This window comes from Saccopteryx bilineata, chromosome 3, assembly GCF_036850765.1.
Source record: "Saccopteryx bilineata isolate mSacBil1 chromosome 3, mSacBil1_pri_phased_curated, whole genome shotgun sequence".
In the NCBI taxonomy this organism is placed as follows: Eukaryota; Metazoa; Chordata; class Mammalia; order Chiroptera; family Emballonuridae; genus Saccopteryx; species Saccopteryx bilineata.
Window position 1 is genome coordinate 94,028,092 of NC_089492.1, and position 18,366 is coordinate 94,046,457.

The 18,366-nt window shown below is 37.3% G+C and overlaps 1 protein-coding gene across 2 annotated transcripts in view; it reads right to left on the bottom strand.

Annotated features, from left to right (window-relative positions):
* STRN (striatin) overlaps positions 1-18,366 on the bottom strand; it is a 111,557-nt gene that overhangs the window by 14,008 nt on the left and 79,183 nt on the right. Inside the window, exons 9-15 of one of the 2 annotated variants that reach the window (XM_066266899.1) lie at positions 16,948-17,034; positions 16,344-16,487; positions 13,225-13,361; positions 7,700-7,875; positions 6,021-6,068; positions 5,150-5,271; positions 1,440-1,607 (exon numbers count right to left, since the gene is read on the bottom strand). In XM_066266899.1, coding sequence (XP_066122996.1) covers positions 1,440-1,607; positions 5,150-5,271; positions 6,021-6,068; positions 7,700-7,875; positions 13,225-13,361; positions 16,344-16,487; positions 16,948-17,034 — 882 coding nt within the window. The remainder of the gene's footprint in view (positions 1-1,439; positions 1,608-5,149; positions 5,272-6,020; positions 6,069-7,699; positions 7,876-13,224; positions 13,362-16,343; positions 16,488-16,947; positions 17,035-18,366) is intronic. The other variant, XM_066266900.1, reaches the window with a different exon arrangement.

Consider the following 18,366-nt stretch of genomic DNA (forward strand, 5'->3'; position numbering starts at 1 on the left):
AGAAGATACATAAATGGCCGCACACAAATAAAGTATTCAAAAGAATTAGCCACCAAAGAAATGCAAATTAAATCACAATAAAATACTGCTACAAACCCATCAGAGTGGCTAAAATTAAGACTAACAACACCAAATGTTAGTAATTAAGGATGTAGAAAGGTAGAATTCTCAAAACTTTCTGTCAGTGGTGTAATGTGGCATAAGCACTCTGGAAAAAATCTGGCAAATTCATATAAGGTTAAACACACAATTTTACTTCTAAAGCTCAGCAATTCTAGGTCTAGGTATTTACGTGTCTATAAAAAAACACATGAATGTTCACAGGAGCTTTGTTCAAAATAGTCAAAAACTAGAAATAATCCAAATGTCCAATAAGACGTAAATGAGTAAACACATTCTAGTTTAATGAAATATTATTAAATGATATAAATTAATGATACTTATTACAACATAGATGAATCACAAAAAACATTAGAGTTAAAAGCCAGACACAAAGAGGACACAATCACAATGTATGATTTCATTTATATGAAGTTTTATAATATACAAAACTAATCTATGATGAAAGAAATCAAACAGTGGGTATCTCTGGGTGGGAATGGAGAGAGGGGACTAACTGGGACGAACACAAAGATACTTCAGAGGTAAAGGAAATGTCCTATATCTTTTAAAATATTTATTTTGAGAGAGAGAGAGAGAAAGGAAGAAGAGAGAGGAGAAAGAGAAACACCAATTTGTTGTTCCACTTATTTAGACATTCACTGGTTGGTTCTTGTACGTGCCCTGACGGGGGATCAAACCCACAAGCTTGGTGTGTTGGGACGACACTCAAATGGTCCAGTGGTCAGCAAACTCATCAGTCAGCAGAGCCAAATATCAACAGTACCATGACTGAAATTTCTTTTGAGAGCCAAATTTTTTAAACTTAAACTATATAGGTAAGTACATTTCTTATCGAGATAGCGCCTGCACATGGTATTTTGTGGAAGAGCCACACTCAAGGGGCCAAAGAGCCGCATGTGGCTCGCAAGCCACAGTTTGCTGACCAGGGCTCTAACCAATTGAGCTACCTGGCCCGGGCCAGGGAATGTTCTATAACTTGATGCAAGAATATACATTTCTCAAACTCATTAAAATGTATCCTTATAATGTCTTTTACTGTATATAAATTATATCTCAATAGAAAATTTTTAAAGATGTGCTCTTTTACCAGATACTATGTTGTTGTTGTTTTTTCCAGATACTATGTTTTTAAAACTTAAACATAATTAAGTTGAAAATTCAAATAAAAATATTTTCATTACTTAAAAGACCTTTCAAATTAAACATAAAAAGAAAATGTTTGTGGACTCATTTATTTATTTATATGTTTGTTTTTAGAATATGACAATTTAGAATTTTATAAAAAGATTCAGTAGAATAATTTCAAAAGTATGTACCTTGATTATCATTAAATACACTCAGGGCTGGAGCAGCGTCAGTTGCATTCCATAAACGGAGAGTGCCATCTGCTGAGCAGGACAACAAGCGCTGGTGTGCTGCACTGTAAGCCAGGCCCCAGACGGCATCGGTGTGGCCTAGCAGAGGGCCTCTTAAAACAGAAGGGTCTGTAGAAAACAGCAAGAATGCAAAATCAGGAGAGGAAAAACAACTTATAAAGGCACTTAGATTCCAGAGAAAACAAAAGGACCTGATCATAGTATAAAATGTGTTTTCAACAGTCTATATTATTCTTTCTGAAATGCTATAATAATTAAAAACAGCTTTGGAAATATGCAAATGTAGAGTTTAAAATTTACAAATTAAAATCACAAAGCACATATTTTTCTCTTTAAAAAAATTAGGTGTTTCATTCTCCCTCCCCTTTTTCCTTCTATTGATCTAGATATTTTAAAGAGCATGTAACACAAATAAATCACTTGAATTTAACCTACTTCAGAGAAACCACAACTCCTATTCTCTGAGGAAGTGAAGAGTGGTCCTTCTCTCTGCCGACCTTCCTCAGCCCTTTGGACATACTCCATGAGGCCACCTGCCCTACCAAACCATGAATGGCAGTTATTCCAGGGAGCAACAGGTCTCTGACATGATGAATGCGAACTGAGACCACAGGAAACCCAGATTCTCAAACAGCACTAAATGTGAATGATGTGCACATTGGTGGGGGGGGAGGCAGAAGGAGGGCCACTTAGCACTGTTTCATGACAAAAGTCAAACTGGAAACTTCAATTATTAATCCTCACAATGACTCTATGCAGCGGTACTTTCAAGATGGTTTACAGCCCTGACTGGTTGGCTCAATGGTAGAGTGTCGGCCTGGCGTGCAGGAGTCCCAGGTTCGACTCCCGGCCAGGGCACACAGGAAAAGCGCCCATCTGCTTCTCCACCCCTCCCCCTCTCCTTCTTCTCTGTCTCTCTCTTCCCCTCCCGCAGCCAAGGCTCCATTGGAGTAAAGATGGCCCAGGTGCTGAGGATGGCTCCATGGCCTCTGCCTCAGGCACTAGAGTGGCTCTGGCTGCAACAGAGCGACGCCCCAGATGGGCAGAGCATCGCCCCCTGGTGGGCGTGCCGGGTGGATCCCAGTCGGGCGCATGCAGGAGTCTAACTGCCTCCCCATTTCCAACTTCGGAAAAATTAAAATTAAAAAAATTAAAAAAAAAAAAGATGGCTTACAGATGTTAAGTTTAAAATGTTACTGCTATCTGTCCTATATCCTCTCTCAGTCATACCATAAAGTATTTCTTGAAGACACACTGTGTGTTAGGTACCATGCTAGATGCTGGGGCCACTAGATAATTAAAATACAATACCTAATCCTTGTCCTCAAAAGACAATGTAATAAGTACAATAATAGTGACAGACACCAGTTACATGGAGAGGAACTGGGATGAGTGAAAGCTTCCTAGAGGCAGTGACACCTAGAATGTACAGATGGCAGGCAGCCATAAACTAGAGAAAAGTCATTTCTGGTAAAGGAGGCAGCACCTACAAAATCACAGATGGAAAAATAGCGTGATACGTGAAGAAATAAGCAATTCAGTATTACCAGAGTATGAAGTTTGAAGCAGGAAGTGGATGAGATGAGAGTGGTTAGTTTATGGTGAGATTGCTATGACATATTAAGGTTTGTGGGAATGTTCCTGGAAGCAGCAGGAAACAAAGTGTCTCCAGGGGCAGGAGGAAGATGTATGTATTTAATATGGTAATTTGGAGTGTAGAAAAAACAGATTAAACAAAATCAAGATGAAGACATGTGGGCTGTTTCAGCAGACTGAGAGTGATGATGAAGACCCAAGCAAGGGCAGTGGTAAAGGGGGGACAGAGCATGAATAAATTCAAAAAATATTTAGGATTCACATTCAAAAGACTAAGCAGTAAATAAGGCATAGATAGTAAAACAAAACAAGGAATCATGGTTTCTAATTTGGGTAATTCTGGTAGAGCCACCAACTAATAAATAATATATGGCAGAAGAAACCGCACGTGAGCGGGTTAATGGACAATGAGATAACAACGTCCAAGTGTTCTATAAGCAGTGTGAAGTTTAAAGAAGACCCTGTTGTCAACAGCATATAAAACTATAGAAGTAGGTTCAATCTAAAAAACAAGATGTGGACAATGCAAAGAATGAGTTAGGGCTGGACCCTGATAAATACCAATATTTAAGAGAGGAAAAATAAAAGGAATTTATGAAGGATAGAGAACAGAAATTATCACAGAGTTACATGTCAAAAATGCCAATAGTGGACAAATTTCAAAAAAGATAGAGTGGTGCACAGTTTCAGACAGCCAGTCATACCTCTAGTACACAAGGACTGTAAAATACTCTTTGGATCAGCACTGAAAATCTTGTTATAGTAAAACGGTATAAACAGAAGAGTAAATGCAGAGAGACCATGGTACACAGAAAGGGAAAGGAAGACAGAAAAGACTTCTGCTGGCCCAGGATGGGGGATACCTGAATTTACTTACTTGCAAGAAGATGGAAAGAGAACAAAGAGGGCGGGTAAGTCTTCAATGGGAGTGAAGGAGACTGGGGGTGGGGTTGTGGGTGGGGGAAGGGTACGTACTGTGCAGCCTGAAGAGCAAAAGCAGAAGGGCTAGCTTGGGACAGAATGAGGACAACTGATTCTCTGATTGATAAGGACGTAAGGAAAAGCATGAAACAAATGTGTAAGAGATCGAGGAAAGAGAAAGGAGGTTTGCCTCTCATAAAACATATGTTAAATGCTTATTAAATAAATGTTGGGGAAATTTTATACTTATCGAATTTCTTAAATCCTTAGGTTTGGTGGTAAAATTAAAGTGATAATGAAAATAAGATATGATAAATAGGACACTTTGTACCATTCTGGAATTTAAGAGGAAACTAAGAGTCAATTTCTAAACCAGTTTTTATGAGGAAATTTATTGTAATAGCTAGTGGTAGGTCATAATAACGATTTGTGCATCATTGTACTGTTCTCAAGAATAAAGGGCACTTTTGAATTTTTAAGGCCTTTTAAATATTTTGGTGCCATGGACTTGAAAAGTCATTAACCTCCACGTCTTCCAATAATTGATCAAGAAGATGATGCCAACATGCATTTTCCTTCAAAGTTGTTTTTAAGAATAGTGATGAAATATGATTATAGATTAGCAGTAATGTAGCAAGTACTGTCCAGATGCCTAAAATATGGAAAACAATTGTCAATCAGCCAGCTCTCCAATCAATAAGACTTTGGGTGGTAGGAACTGTTTTCTCAGGAAGATTACATTTTTCTCTTTTTCTTTTAGCATTTACAGGCAGTCTCTGAGTTATGAAAGAGATAGGTTCCTTACGTTTGTTCTTAAATTAAATTTGTATGTAAGTTGGAACAGGTACATTTCCCTATTAAATGCAATTTAGACAGATGATTCTCATAACAGTATATATTTTTACCTTTCTGTGCATATAAATACTTAAACATTTTCAAACCTATAGAACCTATTTCGTTTGTAACCCAGGCATTGCCTGTATATTTCAAATTGGCTCCTAAATATAGAAGAACTTGTTAACAAAATAAAGGTATGGTCTCTGTTCCCAATTTCTTTTCAAAAATCTCTCATTTCATCCTTATGTATGCTATGTACATGACATACACGGTCTTTCATATCTTTGGAGACTCACCATAGGAGTCGTATGGATCGACGTTGGGGTTGGTGGTGTTCCAGCCCTGGATCAGCCCGTCGGTACCACCACTGTAACACTGCTCACCATTGCTGCTCATGACCACGCAGAGCACTGGACCTCTGTGAGATACAAATCCACTTCTAGTCTCAAAACAAATCTGACAATAGAACTTACTAAAATAAGACATTTAATATTCAAATGGCTATTTTTCAACTTTGTATAATGAATAAAAATACTATCAAAGCACTGCTCATTTTTCTTCCTCTGCGAAACTGAAAGCTGGTAAACTATGGCTAGTAGGCCAGATCCAACCAGTGGTTTGTTTTGAACATTCCTCAGACTAAGAATGGGTTTTACACTTTTTAAAGAGTCATAAAGCAAAACAAAACTAAACTAAAAACAATATACAACAGAAAATACACAGCCTGCAAAGCCTAAAAAGTTACTATCGAACCCTTTACATAAAAAGTATATAATCTCTGTGCTACAAAGCAAGTGACTGTATATTCTTTAAACTTAACAGGAAAACAGGAAAAGCAAGCAATATGTGATCCTAATAAAAAAAACTCCTGGCTCTTTTTATGTAGGTTATCTTTAAAAAAAAAATGTCAGGGTTTCTAACATCTAAATCTAATTGCCTCAACTTTATTTTGAGAGATACATACATCATTTAAACATCATGCAAATAAAATCTAATTTCATCAAGAATCCCTATTTGGCAGTGTAAATTTATTTTTAACATCATCAGCCAGTTTCTTTTACAATTACCAAAAAGATACTAAGCACAAATATGTAAGCGAAAGAAAATAAAAATTCTAATCAGACTTATATATAGAGATGTAAATTTTTTATAAAAGCACATACTTACTTATGAGCCCTAAATGTATAGATAGGCTCCACATCAAGAGAGGTACTCCTAAATCAGAGGAAAAGAGGGCTTTTACCACTCTAGTTTCAGAAGGACACAGAATTACTGAATTACATCATATATCCTGGACTCGATTTTCAGTTCTGTTATCAACTAACTTTAGGCAAATTATTTCATCTTTTGAAATTTCAGATTCCTAAATGTTTAAAATAAAATTTAAAAAATAGGAATAACACCTAATACGCACAGGATTAAATGGGATTCTGCAAGTAAAACAGCCTAGGACAGCACCTTGCATACAGAATTCCAAAAAATGGTACTTTAATTTCCTGGCATTTCCATGAGGGTTAATGTCTGTCCTTGATACCTGCAGAAACTTTCCAAGTCATCAGTTCATTACTCAGAATACTGACTATATAAGGACTCTACAGTGCCTAAACTGGCCATGACTGTTAATTAAAACTGAAATTAAAGTAAAATACTTACCATTTTTTATAGGCATATGTTCTCTCTCCTCAAGTCATTTCCAAAGTTTTAAGTACAAAGGTAAATGGGCTACTGTTATTTATACATGAAGGTACTATTATTAAGCTATAACCAGCAAGAAACTAAAATTTAGTCAAGAATATATGAGACAATCACATTATCTAGTCTAATGTGATGACCGCCGTTGTGACCAAAGAACTAGAAAGACTAAAAGCACAATTTATAACTAGGAAGCAATTTTTCTTCCAAGAGAGAATTCACTTGAATTCTCTAAAGATCTGCTAAAGCTAACTGATAAAGACCAACAAATCAAGAATTTATCTAGTCTATATAACTCACAGCAGAAATGTCAGTGACCTCTTTTAAACTGGGCAATAGATATCTTCTACCAGAAATAAAACTTCTGTAATCTCCTCCATCTGAAATTCATTTCTACTCTTCTGATAATAGAACTACCTGTGACTACAGAATGCCCTTGCTAGCAAATGCTGGGTTCACCTGTGACCCAAAGAAGAAAGGAGAGGAGCCCCAACAAGGACCCCCCCCCCAAGTGGGATCAGGACTAGCTTGGTGACTGATAAAAGGGTTTACACCAACTCATGTCTGTCCATGCCTAGAGAGAAACCATTTCTGTCTATGGCCATGACTAGCAATTAAATGACGACAACAACATTGTCTTTCAGTCAAGAAATATTGGTGGGTATGGAAAGTACCTAAAGGGTCAAGGCCAAAAGACAAAACCGAAGAGAGGTCCCTCACCCGTCTCAATCAGCCTTCCCTCCCTTCTAGTCCATTAGTCCAAAGCTTGTGAACAATGGGACAGGGTTGGGTGGGAGCTTGATGATTAAACATGCCCATATCTGTTTACAGCAACAAAAGAAACTTTCAGTACATTTAAAGGGCTCGCCAAGACAGACAGACATTTAAAATCCTGTATATGGACTGTTATCAGGATTCACAGTTCCTGGGAAACCATCAGATAATACCATGTCTCCCTAAGTGTCATTTTCCAACCTAATATCAGACTGTGAGTCTCAGTTGGGAAAACACTCTAAATTATATGACATGGTGAAGAAGAAAGAACTAGAAGAGATATATAGGGAATTTAATAGTAAATAATAAAATAAGTATTTTTCTCCTGAAAAATCTGTTAATTAAAATATTCAAATAAAGTCAAAGTAGACTATTCTCACTTTTTGGCTGGGGCTGTTTTCTGTAAATTCCACATTTTTAACGTGTGATCTTCTGATGCTGTTATCAAAACGGGCTCAATGGGATGGAAAGCAAGAGCTCGAATGCCATCAAAGTGACTCCGTAATGTAAACTTAGGGTTCCACGTCTTCCTCAGTGCGTCTTTATTGTTTGCTATCTATTAAAGAAACAAAAGAAAAATACCTATGCATTAGTTCAGGATAGGAAATAAAATTGTATTTCAACATTAATTCTTGCTGATTTGTCATTAAACCATCACATTTTGCAGCTTTTAAAACAATATAATTTTTAAATGTAAATAACCAAATCAATATACAAAATTAGCAATATGTCAACAGTGGTTTGAAGAAATATGAACGCTATAAGAAAACAGGTAACAATTCAGTACAGAAAAAGGATCAAATAACTTAATAAAATAAAATAAATCTTCACCAGGATAATTTTAAAAAGACAAGTAATTTCAACCTAAATTATAGTATAGAAACTAATTTTGGGTAAGAGTTGAAAAACTAAGTTATCTTTAAACATGTTACCATTATAGAATATCCTCTCTACTTTCTAAGAAGAACTGAAGTTTTTCATCAAATTAGTAACAAAGTTTATAATATGGAAATACAAAATATTAAAATTAGAAGAGACAATCAGATGTTACAAAAAACAGATTACACTAGCAAAACACACAGATCGTTACTGTTGCTTTTCTCCAACAACTATTTCAACTGAAAAAAAAAAGCACAATTTTTTCATTCCAAGTAATAGAAAAGTTAATGAGATTGGTATGTGACGTTAGCACCATGTATGAACTCTTCACACTCCACGGCTAACAATCACACTAGGTGTAAGCAAGAGACAGTGGGGCAAGTACTGGCAACACACTGTGGAAACAGTACCACAATTACAACAACAAAAACCAACCAGATACTAACAATAGCAGCTATTCTGAAGATTATTGATTATTTTGAATGCTATTCAGAAGACTTAGCTCAATCCTCACAACAACTCTATAAAGTAGGAATTAACATTATCTCTACTTTACAGATTAGACACATAAGGGAAAATGTAATTAAGTGATTTACCCTCTAGTAAGTGGAGGAGTCAGGATTCAAACCCAAGAAGACTGGCTTCAGAGGCTACAGTCCTAATATAAACTATAATTCAGGACACAGAAGTTTAAAAATGTGGAGAAGCCTGACCAGGCGGTGGCGCAGTGGGTAGAGCGACGGACTGGGATGCCGAGGACCCAGGTTCGAGACCCCAAGGTCGCCAGCTTAAGCGCAGGCTCATCTGGTTTGAGAACAAGCTCACCAGCTTGGACCCAAGGTCGCTGGCTCCAGCAAAGGGTTACTCGGTCTGCTGAAGGCCCGCGGTCAAGGCATATATGAGAAAGCAATCAATGAACAACCAAGGTGTTGCAATGCGCAACGAAAAACTAATGATTGATGCTTCTCATCTCTCTCTGTTCCTGTCTGTCTGTCCCTATCTATCCTTCTCTCTGACTCTCTCTCTGTCTCTGTAAAAAAATAAAAATAAATAAATAAAAATGTGGAGAGAAATCTGGATGGGATAGATGGGGGCACTCAGAAAAGAAAAAATATACTATGCAATATATTAAGTAAGAATTGGGGCTGGTTATCCTTGTTGGGTGGGAAAAGGCATGGAAAAACTGAGCTGACTCACGTCTGCTCTTGTTAAAAGAGCTGAAAGGTTTTTATGTGTAAGAGCAATTAGATTTCTTCTGAATGTCTTTTATGTGGTAGGCAGCCACTACCATGGTTCCCAATCAACCCCACCTCATATATTTATACCTTGTGTAGTCCCTTCCACATTATAGGGTTGTTCTGTGTGACCATAGCATACAGCAGAGCAGTAACAAATTATTTTCAAAATGAAATTATAGGCCCTGGCTGGTTGGCTCAATGGTAGAGCGTCGGCCTGGCGTGCAGAAGTCCCAGGTTCGATTCCCGGCCAGGGCACACAGGAGAAGCGCCCATCTGCTTCTCCACCCCTCCCCCTCCCCTTCCTCTCTGTCTCTCTTCCCCTCCCGCAGCCAAGGCTCCATTGGAGCAAAGATGGCCCGGGCGCTGGGGATGGCTCCATGGCCTCTGCCTCAGGAGTTAGAGTGGCTCTGGTCGCAACAGAGCGACACCCCGGATGGGCAGAGCATCGCCCCCTGGTGGGTGTGCCAGGTGGATCCCGGTCAGGCGCATGCGGGAGTCTGTCTGACTGCCTCCCCGTTTCCAGCTTTAGAAAAATACAAAAAAAAACCCCATGAGATTATAAAATGTTCCATCATGGGTGCTTTAGTACCTCTCTTTTCTAGGGCAGTCACACTGGAGAAAGCCAGCTGCCCTACTGAAGAGCCCATAGACAGGCCCACATGGTGAGAAACTAGTTTCCAGCAATAGCAGGCAAAAAACCCAGGCCTTCCAACAACCATGTGAGTAAGCTTAGAAGCAGATCTTCCCCCCAAGTCAAGTCTTCATGTAACAGGCGAAAAAGCAGTATTTGAAGACAAATGTCTGAGAATTTTAAAAGCTGATGAAGACATATTAAGCCAAGAAGATCTAAGAATGTTAAAAGGTCCTGGCTGGTTGGCTCAGTGTTAGAGCATTGGCCCAGCATGTGGAAGTCCCAGGTTCGATTCCCAGATACATAGGAGAAGTGATCCTCTGCTTCTCCACCCATCTTCCTTCTCTTACTCTCTCCTCTTCCCACAGCCATGGCTCGAATGGTTTGAGCAAGTTGGCCCTGGCGCTGAGGATGGCTCCGTGGCCTCGCCTCAGCTGCTGAAATAGTTCAGTTGCTGAGCAATGGGGCAGCAGCCTCCAGATGGGCACAGCATTGCCCCATAGGGGACTTGCCCAGTGGATCTCTGTCAGGATGCATGCAGGAGTCTGTTTCTCTGCCTCTCAATAAAATAAATAAATAAATAAATTTAATAAAAGGAAGATTAATATATTAACCTACAAGAAGGTTAGAAACAAAACCTAAACTTTGGCTGACAATGAAGACATAGAGAAATATTTGTCAGAGGAAAAGAAAAATCAGACCACCAGTGAATGACCAATAGACGTGACAGTTGACTTTAATAGAAAACAACAAAAAAGGACAATGAAATGATACTAGGGTTGTTGGCTTGAGCCCAAGGTCATTGGCTCGAGCAAGGGATCACTAGTTCTGCTATAGTCCTCCAGTCATATGAGAAAGTGATCAATGAACAACTAAGGAGCTGCAATTAAGAACTGCTGCTTCTCATCTCTCTCCCTACCTGCCTGCCTGTCCCTCTCACTGACTCTGTCAAAGAAAAAGAAAGAGAAATATGAAATATTCTCAGAGTAAAAGGAAAGGAAAGTGATCCCAGATGGATACTCAGACATGCAGGGGAAAATGAACAAAAGCAAAATGGAAAATGTAATGGATGATCCTAACTGAATATTTAGTGTACAAACAGTATCTTGTTGGAGATAAATGTATAGAGAAGTAAAATACATAACAAGAATAACATGTATATAGGATGAGAGGTTTATATTTATTTATTTATTTATTATTAGCAAAAGAGAGATAGAAACAGACAGGCAGGAATGGAGAGATAAATGAAAGCATCAACTCATAGTTGTCACACTTTAGTTGCTCATTGACTGCTTTCTCATATGTGCCTTGGCTGGGAGCTCCAACCAAGCCAGTGACCTCCTGCTCCAGCCAACGACCATGGGGTCATGTCTATGATCCCACGTTCAAGCCAGTGAACCCACGTTCAAGCTGGTCAAGCCAGCAACCTTGGGGTTTCAAACCTGGGTCCTTAGCATTCCAGGTCGATGCTCTATACACTGTACCACCACATGGTCAGGCTAGGGTGGGAACTTTTTAAATAGCATCAAAAGTGTTCAAAATGTATGTGCATGCAAAATTTTGATGAATGTGTGTGTGGTAACTTCTAGGGTAACAATTAAAAGAGTAAATAAAGGCCCTGCCCAATTGGCTCTGTGGTAGAGCAATGGCCCTGTGTGTGGACATCACAGGTTCGATTTATGGTCAGGGCACACAAGAGTAGTGTCCATTTGCTTCTCCATCCCTCCCCCTCTTGCTTCTCTCTCTCTCTCTTTCTCCTCCTGTCCTGCAGCCACTGCTCGATTGGAGCAAGTTGGCTCCAGGTGCTGAAGATGGCTCCATGGCCTCTGCCTAAGGTGCTAAAACATGGCTCTGGTTGCAATGGAGCAAGGGCTCCAGATGGGCAGAGCATCGCCCCCTAGTGGCATTGCCAGGAGGGTCCCAGTTGCGGTGCACGCAGGAGACTGTCTCTGCCCCCTCTCCACTTATTAAATTAAAAAATAAACTCCAAGTAACAGAGGAAAAAAGGAACACAGAACAGGTGGCATTAACAGATAGCATGCTTAAATCCAAAGATATCAGTCATTACTTTAAAAAGAAATAAACTAAATGCTACAATTTAAGTTTGTCAGATTAGATGAAAAAAAAAAAACAAAAGTCAACTAAATGGTGTTATTAAAAGACATATAAGATATAAGAATACAAAAATGTTGGGGAAAAATATGAATCACAAATCAGAAAAATGAAGTGTAAAGAGTCCATTTAGATTAGGTCATTATAGTGCTCCAGGTGAAAAAAAATGGACTAGGATGGGAAGTAAAAGGAAGCTTATGGATTTCAGCTGTTTTTGGAGGTAGAAAACAAAACACCTATTAATGGACTCAGCCCAGAGAGTTGGAGTGTTGGGTTTGTAGGAGAGAGTAGTGAGGGTTCCTCCTTGGGGTACTTATCATATCCATGATTTGCTTACACACATGGCCTATGTCCCCATGCAGCAGGAGCTATACTGTATTTTCTAACAAAGTTAATAAAGCAGTAGAGTGAGAAGATGTTCATGAAAAGATTGACTGTAAATAGTATGAAATAAGCCACTCTTTCTAACAATTTATTATGTTAGACAAAATTATAAATGCATTTATAAAACAACTGTGCTTGGGATTCATAAAGGTATAAAGATTTCAATTTTGGTCCAAATCACTGATGGGTCAACCTGCAAAGCACTCTGTACCCATCCCTGCCTAGCAAATGCTAAAATCACTTTAGCAGGATACTGATGTACTAAAGAAGCAAGACTGATGATTCTGTTAGGCAGGCATGAATTTCACTAATCACTGATGCCCTAAGACATAAAACAAAACCTAAACTTAGTAATAAAAAAGGGAATTCCTTCTTTTCTCTAAAACCAATAAATAAACTATACTAACTTACAGATTTAGGTAAAACCCATAATTTTAATCTCTACATGATGTGGAAAATATTGCTTATAATATATTCATGTTTTAAAAGGTTGTAATTTAAAATGAACGAAATTCTATACTTGTGAGGTTTTGCTTTTTATTGCCACTTCTTCTATAAAATTAACTATTTACTTTCAAAAATGAAGTTGGTCTAAAGGTTGTGGGTTACTGTTAAACTGATTAACAAAAATGAGTAAAAACAAAATTAAACTACCGCTCACATCATATGTTAGTGAATCTGCTTCATTGGCCACTGTAAGGCCTGCCAATTCCCCAAGTCCCAGTTCACTCTCAAGGGCTTCATCTGCTCCCATGATGAATGACTTCCCAGAAGATGGAGGAAATGTCAGTGCTTCCACTGAAAGAAGACAAAAGAAACATAAAAACACCTCTAAAGAAACAATTAGCCTCATAAGGGCATGTTTACATTTGATTATTTTTAAATGCTTTTAAACAATAAAATTCAGTGAGCAGAAAATCCTGAAGAAACTGGTTGCTTTTTCCATATCTTAACCACAGCTAAGACATTATCTGATAAGAAAAGTAAAATATGAAATAAATACAGTACTTCTCATCTTTTCCTTTTCACTACACAAATAAACAATGTTGGCTTTCCTTACTTGATAGTTCATGCTAATTACCCAAATTATTTCTATAAATTATTAAACATATATAAAAAGTGATTCTGAACATTAGTGATCTGAAATAAAATTGTTAATTCTATAATCTGGAAGAATACAAAAAAATTCAAATGATTACAACTGTAAAGTGTGCCTAAATGAGGCCAAACTAACACACAGTGACAGAAATCAGGATGACCTCTAGAGAGGAGAGAAGGAGCTGTGATTAGAAGGCAGCACTAAGTATGAATTCTAGGGCCCTGGTAATGGTCCACTCCTTGACCTAGAAGCAGTGGTGATATTGTTGGGTTCACTTTGTAATAATTTACTAAGCTACACTTTTGTGACTTTAGTAGTTTCCTATAGGTATAATTCATTTTAAAATGTTTATTTCAAACAAAAAAAATTTTTAAGTGTTCATTTGAACACTTTTCTTTAGCTTCCAACTGTGCTTCAAGTGTCAAGATTTACTTTGTAATAAATATAAAATATTCTTACTGGACATACCAATCCAATCCCTTTAGTCACTATCACAGAAGAACCAGTTAAAAGTAAAATGCCAGCCTGACCTTGGTGGTGCAGTCAAGGCAAAAAGGAGAACCAACTATAAGCTGATGCTTCCCACTCCTCCCTCCACCCCACCTTTCTCCTGTCTCTAAAAGGTCAATAATTAAACCTTAAAAAAAAAGTAAAATGCCAAATTTATTATATGAAGTAAAGATTTTATTTAATTTGGCTGTTAAAAGATATCATTTTTTGTAATTGCAAATTATTTTGACAAACTGTCAGAGATTGTCTTTCAGTTTTCTATAGGTAGTTACTTTACAGATGATATTTATGAGTTGATTAGATAAATTTAGTTTAAACTTTGTTAAAGAAGTAAATTAACATTTTCTAAAAGTAACCTATCGACTTATTAATCAGTATATGTAGAGAACCGAATTCACAAAGTGTTATTCAGCTATAGACTCATTACTACAATTTTTTATTCAATCATAAATATTTGTCAAAGAAATAAGTTATGTATTTTTAAAAATACATAGTAGCAGCCACCTGACCAAGCAGTGATGCAGTGGATAGAGCATCGGACTGGGATGCAGAGGACCCAGGTTCGAAACTCCAAGGTCGCCAGCTTGAGCGCAGGCTCATCTGGTTTGAGCAAGGCTCACCAGCTTGAGCCCAAGATCACTGGCTTCAGCAAGGGGTCACTCAATCTGCTGTAGCCCCCCCCCCCCACATCAAGGAACATATGAGAAAGCAATCCATGAACAACTAAGGTGATGCAACAAAGAATTGATGCCTCTCATCTCTCCCTTCCTGTCTGTCTGTCCCTATCTGTCCCTCTGTCTGCCACAACACAAAAACAAAAACAACATATCTATAGTTAGTGGCAAAAACTTTACTTAAAATCCTTGTAAGAACAAAGCAGAATACAAATTACATGTACAGTAAAGCATATTATATATGTAATATGGTATGTATAAATACCATATAATAAAGCAGCAATAATAAAAATGGGTTTTACCAAAACATACCATATATCCTCTGGGGGAATTCAAAGAACTCTGAAAATTTACTAATGATGAGGGGATTGTTTAAATTAGAAAAGCAATTTTCCTGCCAAAATTTCAACCCAATGATTCATGCAAGACTATGAGACTAGATCTTTAGCCAAGTGTTTTGTTTTCATTCCTAATATTTTCAAATAACTGCATTCATGTGTTAAACAAGAAATACTCTTCAAAAAAAGACTAAGATTTGTGGGATCCGACCATACATATTGTTTGGGCTAAAGGCTAAACCAACAGATGTGAGGGCTGATAGCAAGAAAACAAAAATAGGTATAACCTTGTTTGATTGCTAAAATTCCTTAGAACTTGAGGCTATAGTGCCTCTTATGTGGGACACTGCCTCCCAAATTATAAAGTAATAAATGTACATATAGTATACACAGGCTATGGAACCTTTATCTGAAACTGCAAAGATATTCTAAACTAGCATTAGGGTTGGCTTTTTAAGTTTATGCACCTCTTTTCTTTTTTTTCCCTCGTGGAGGGGAGATAGTGAGGCAGACTGCTGCATGCGCCCAGACGGGGATCCACCCAGCAACCCCAGACTGATGCCCAAGGGTTAAGTTATTTTTAGTGCCTGAGGCTGATGCTCTCCAATAGAGCTATCCTCAGTGCCCTGGGCCACACTCAAACCAATCAAGCCACTGGCTCTGGGAGAAGAGGAAGACAAGGGTGGGAAGGACGATGAAGGGTCGCTTCTCCTGTGTGCCCTGACCGGAACTGAACCCAGGACATCCATATGCCAGGTGACACTCTATCCACTGAGCAACCAGCCAGGGCCAATGTACCTCTTTTCAATCTTTTTTTTTTAATTCATTTTTAGAGAGAGAGAGAGAAGGAGAAGGAACAGGAAGCATCAACTCCCATATGTGCCTTGACCAGGCAAGCCCGGGGTTTTGAACCGGCAACCTCAGCATTCCAGGTCAACACTTTATCCACTGGGCCACCACAGGTCAGGCCCTCTTTTCAATCTTCAAGACTGAAGTTGAAATCAAACACCAATGAATGTCAGAAAACCTACATTTGGGGAATAATATGTAGAGCAAATATTGGTAGAATGCAATTCTTCTTTAAGAGAGTCCTTTCTAATAAGAACTTAGATTTGTATATCAAGTGCTTTTTGTGTTCCACAGTGGCTTAAATACTTGCCTTCATCTGCCCTATTTATTTCATGCTCAGGAAGCCTGGAGCTGCTGGGTCTGGAAGGTGAACCCACAGATGGCTGCAATGAGGGAAGTTCATCAACATCTCTCAAATTAGCAAGCATATCTTGTAGTTTTGACCTATTGGGCCCTAAGCCAATAAAGGGAGGGAGAGAACAAAAGAGAGAAAATAGAATTATTCAACTGCATTAAAATGGTGCCATAAAATTTATTCACAACTGTCAATATTCACCTTTAAAGCTATACTACTATACTAAAAAGTAATTATTTTCTAAGTTTTCAAATTATTTCAAAGTTTATTATTTCTTAAAAACTATTTTACATATATTTTAAAACTTAAGTTAATGGAACATTACTATTTGTATGAAAAAAATGCAATTCCAACCATTAAAAATAATTTAAGTCATTTAAAATCCTTGCATGTGGCTCTAAATTCAGACACCACAGACTGTGAAGCTACTGCTATGTACTGCATTAAACAATAACATCACTTTGTGTTTATTTGTTTAAATTAAGTTGCATTCATTGCCTTACATCCTGAAGCTACGGTACCCGAGAAGTCTCATGCCCTGCTGATGCTGATTACTTACCTGAAATTTGATTCTTCATTCTCCCACATCCCTGTTTTGACTGTTTTATATAGGATAGAGGCTGAAACAGATCTTCGGTAGTTTTTCCTGTTATAAGTTTAATTAAGAATGGGAAATCTTACCCATAGTCCATTATGGTGTTTTTTTTCCTATACCAGCATAAGCAATTTTAACTAATACCTAGAAATTATTTCAAGACAGTATGACTGGAGTACACAATTTGACTGGAAATATTTCTACTAGACCATATCAAAAGAATTCAAACTTTTCTAATGAGTAAACAGTTTGATTAATAAAATATTTATAGTGGCTTATAAATTAATGTTTCACTTATCAATTCAAAGCTTTCCTTCAGTTATGTTTTTATCACCTTGACTTGTTCTCAGACTACCATTTATCCCAGTAACAAACTCATAATGAAAAGAAATTGTGCTGCATTTCAGTCTACAGTCTATCTTTAATATAAGACTTTAAAATTTCTCCCCATAAAGTAATTTCTCTTCATAATACTAAAAAAGTTTGTGCTTTATGCCTGAATACCGATCATAATCCTCAGATTCAGGAAATCTAATAACTTCTATTAATAGGAATACTGTTCCAGTCAAATGGTGCAGTTTTAGACCTTAAGTGCTAAATTTCAACTACAGCGATGCCTTGATATTTGACAATAACTAAATAATTGACATGATAGTAGAGGGGTTCTACATAAGTCCTGATAACGCTGCAATCTAAAGATCTTTTATATTTCAAGACATTCATTATTGTAGCACAATGACTTAAATATATCAAATTTAAGTTAATCTAAAAATTAAAATATTCTTATTTCTCAAGTACGATATACAAATTTTCCTTAAAATTCATTAACTGGTTTTATCATGGTTCTGAAAAGCCATAACAAATCTTGCCTATTTTTTAAGATGATTTTTTTGTTTATTTAGATAAAAGGTATAAAATATTCTTGTTTTAATATTTATATTGATTTAATTTATATTAAGACATCAAATGACATCATCTCTCAGTTATGTAATGGTTGGTACAATGATAACATCAATAATGGTCACTGCCATTTATCCAATCAAGCTAAATACTTATAAATTCTAAAATATTTTAAATAAAGATTTAAATATTTTCTAGTAACCACCACGTTGTAAAAGAATGGCCTAAGGAAAGACTGGTCTTTAATAGGCTTCAGCATCACCATAAAAAGAAAAAATATATCCTTCCAGTCTTTTGCAACTTTTAGATAATATTTCACTAAACTGGATATTAATCTCACTTTACACTACTTTAATATCCCAAAGGATGCCATTCCTATTGCCATAAAAGGGAAACTCACGTTCAGATTGGCAGTAAGTGAAAGTACAAGACAGTTTAACCTTGCTTTCCTAAAAAGGTGTTTAAGGTTTTCAGGGATGTTCA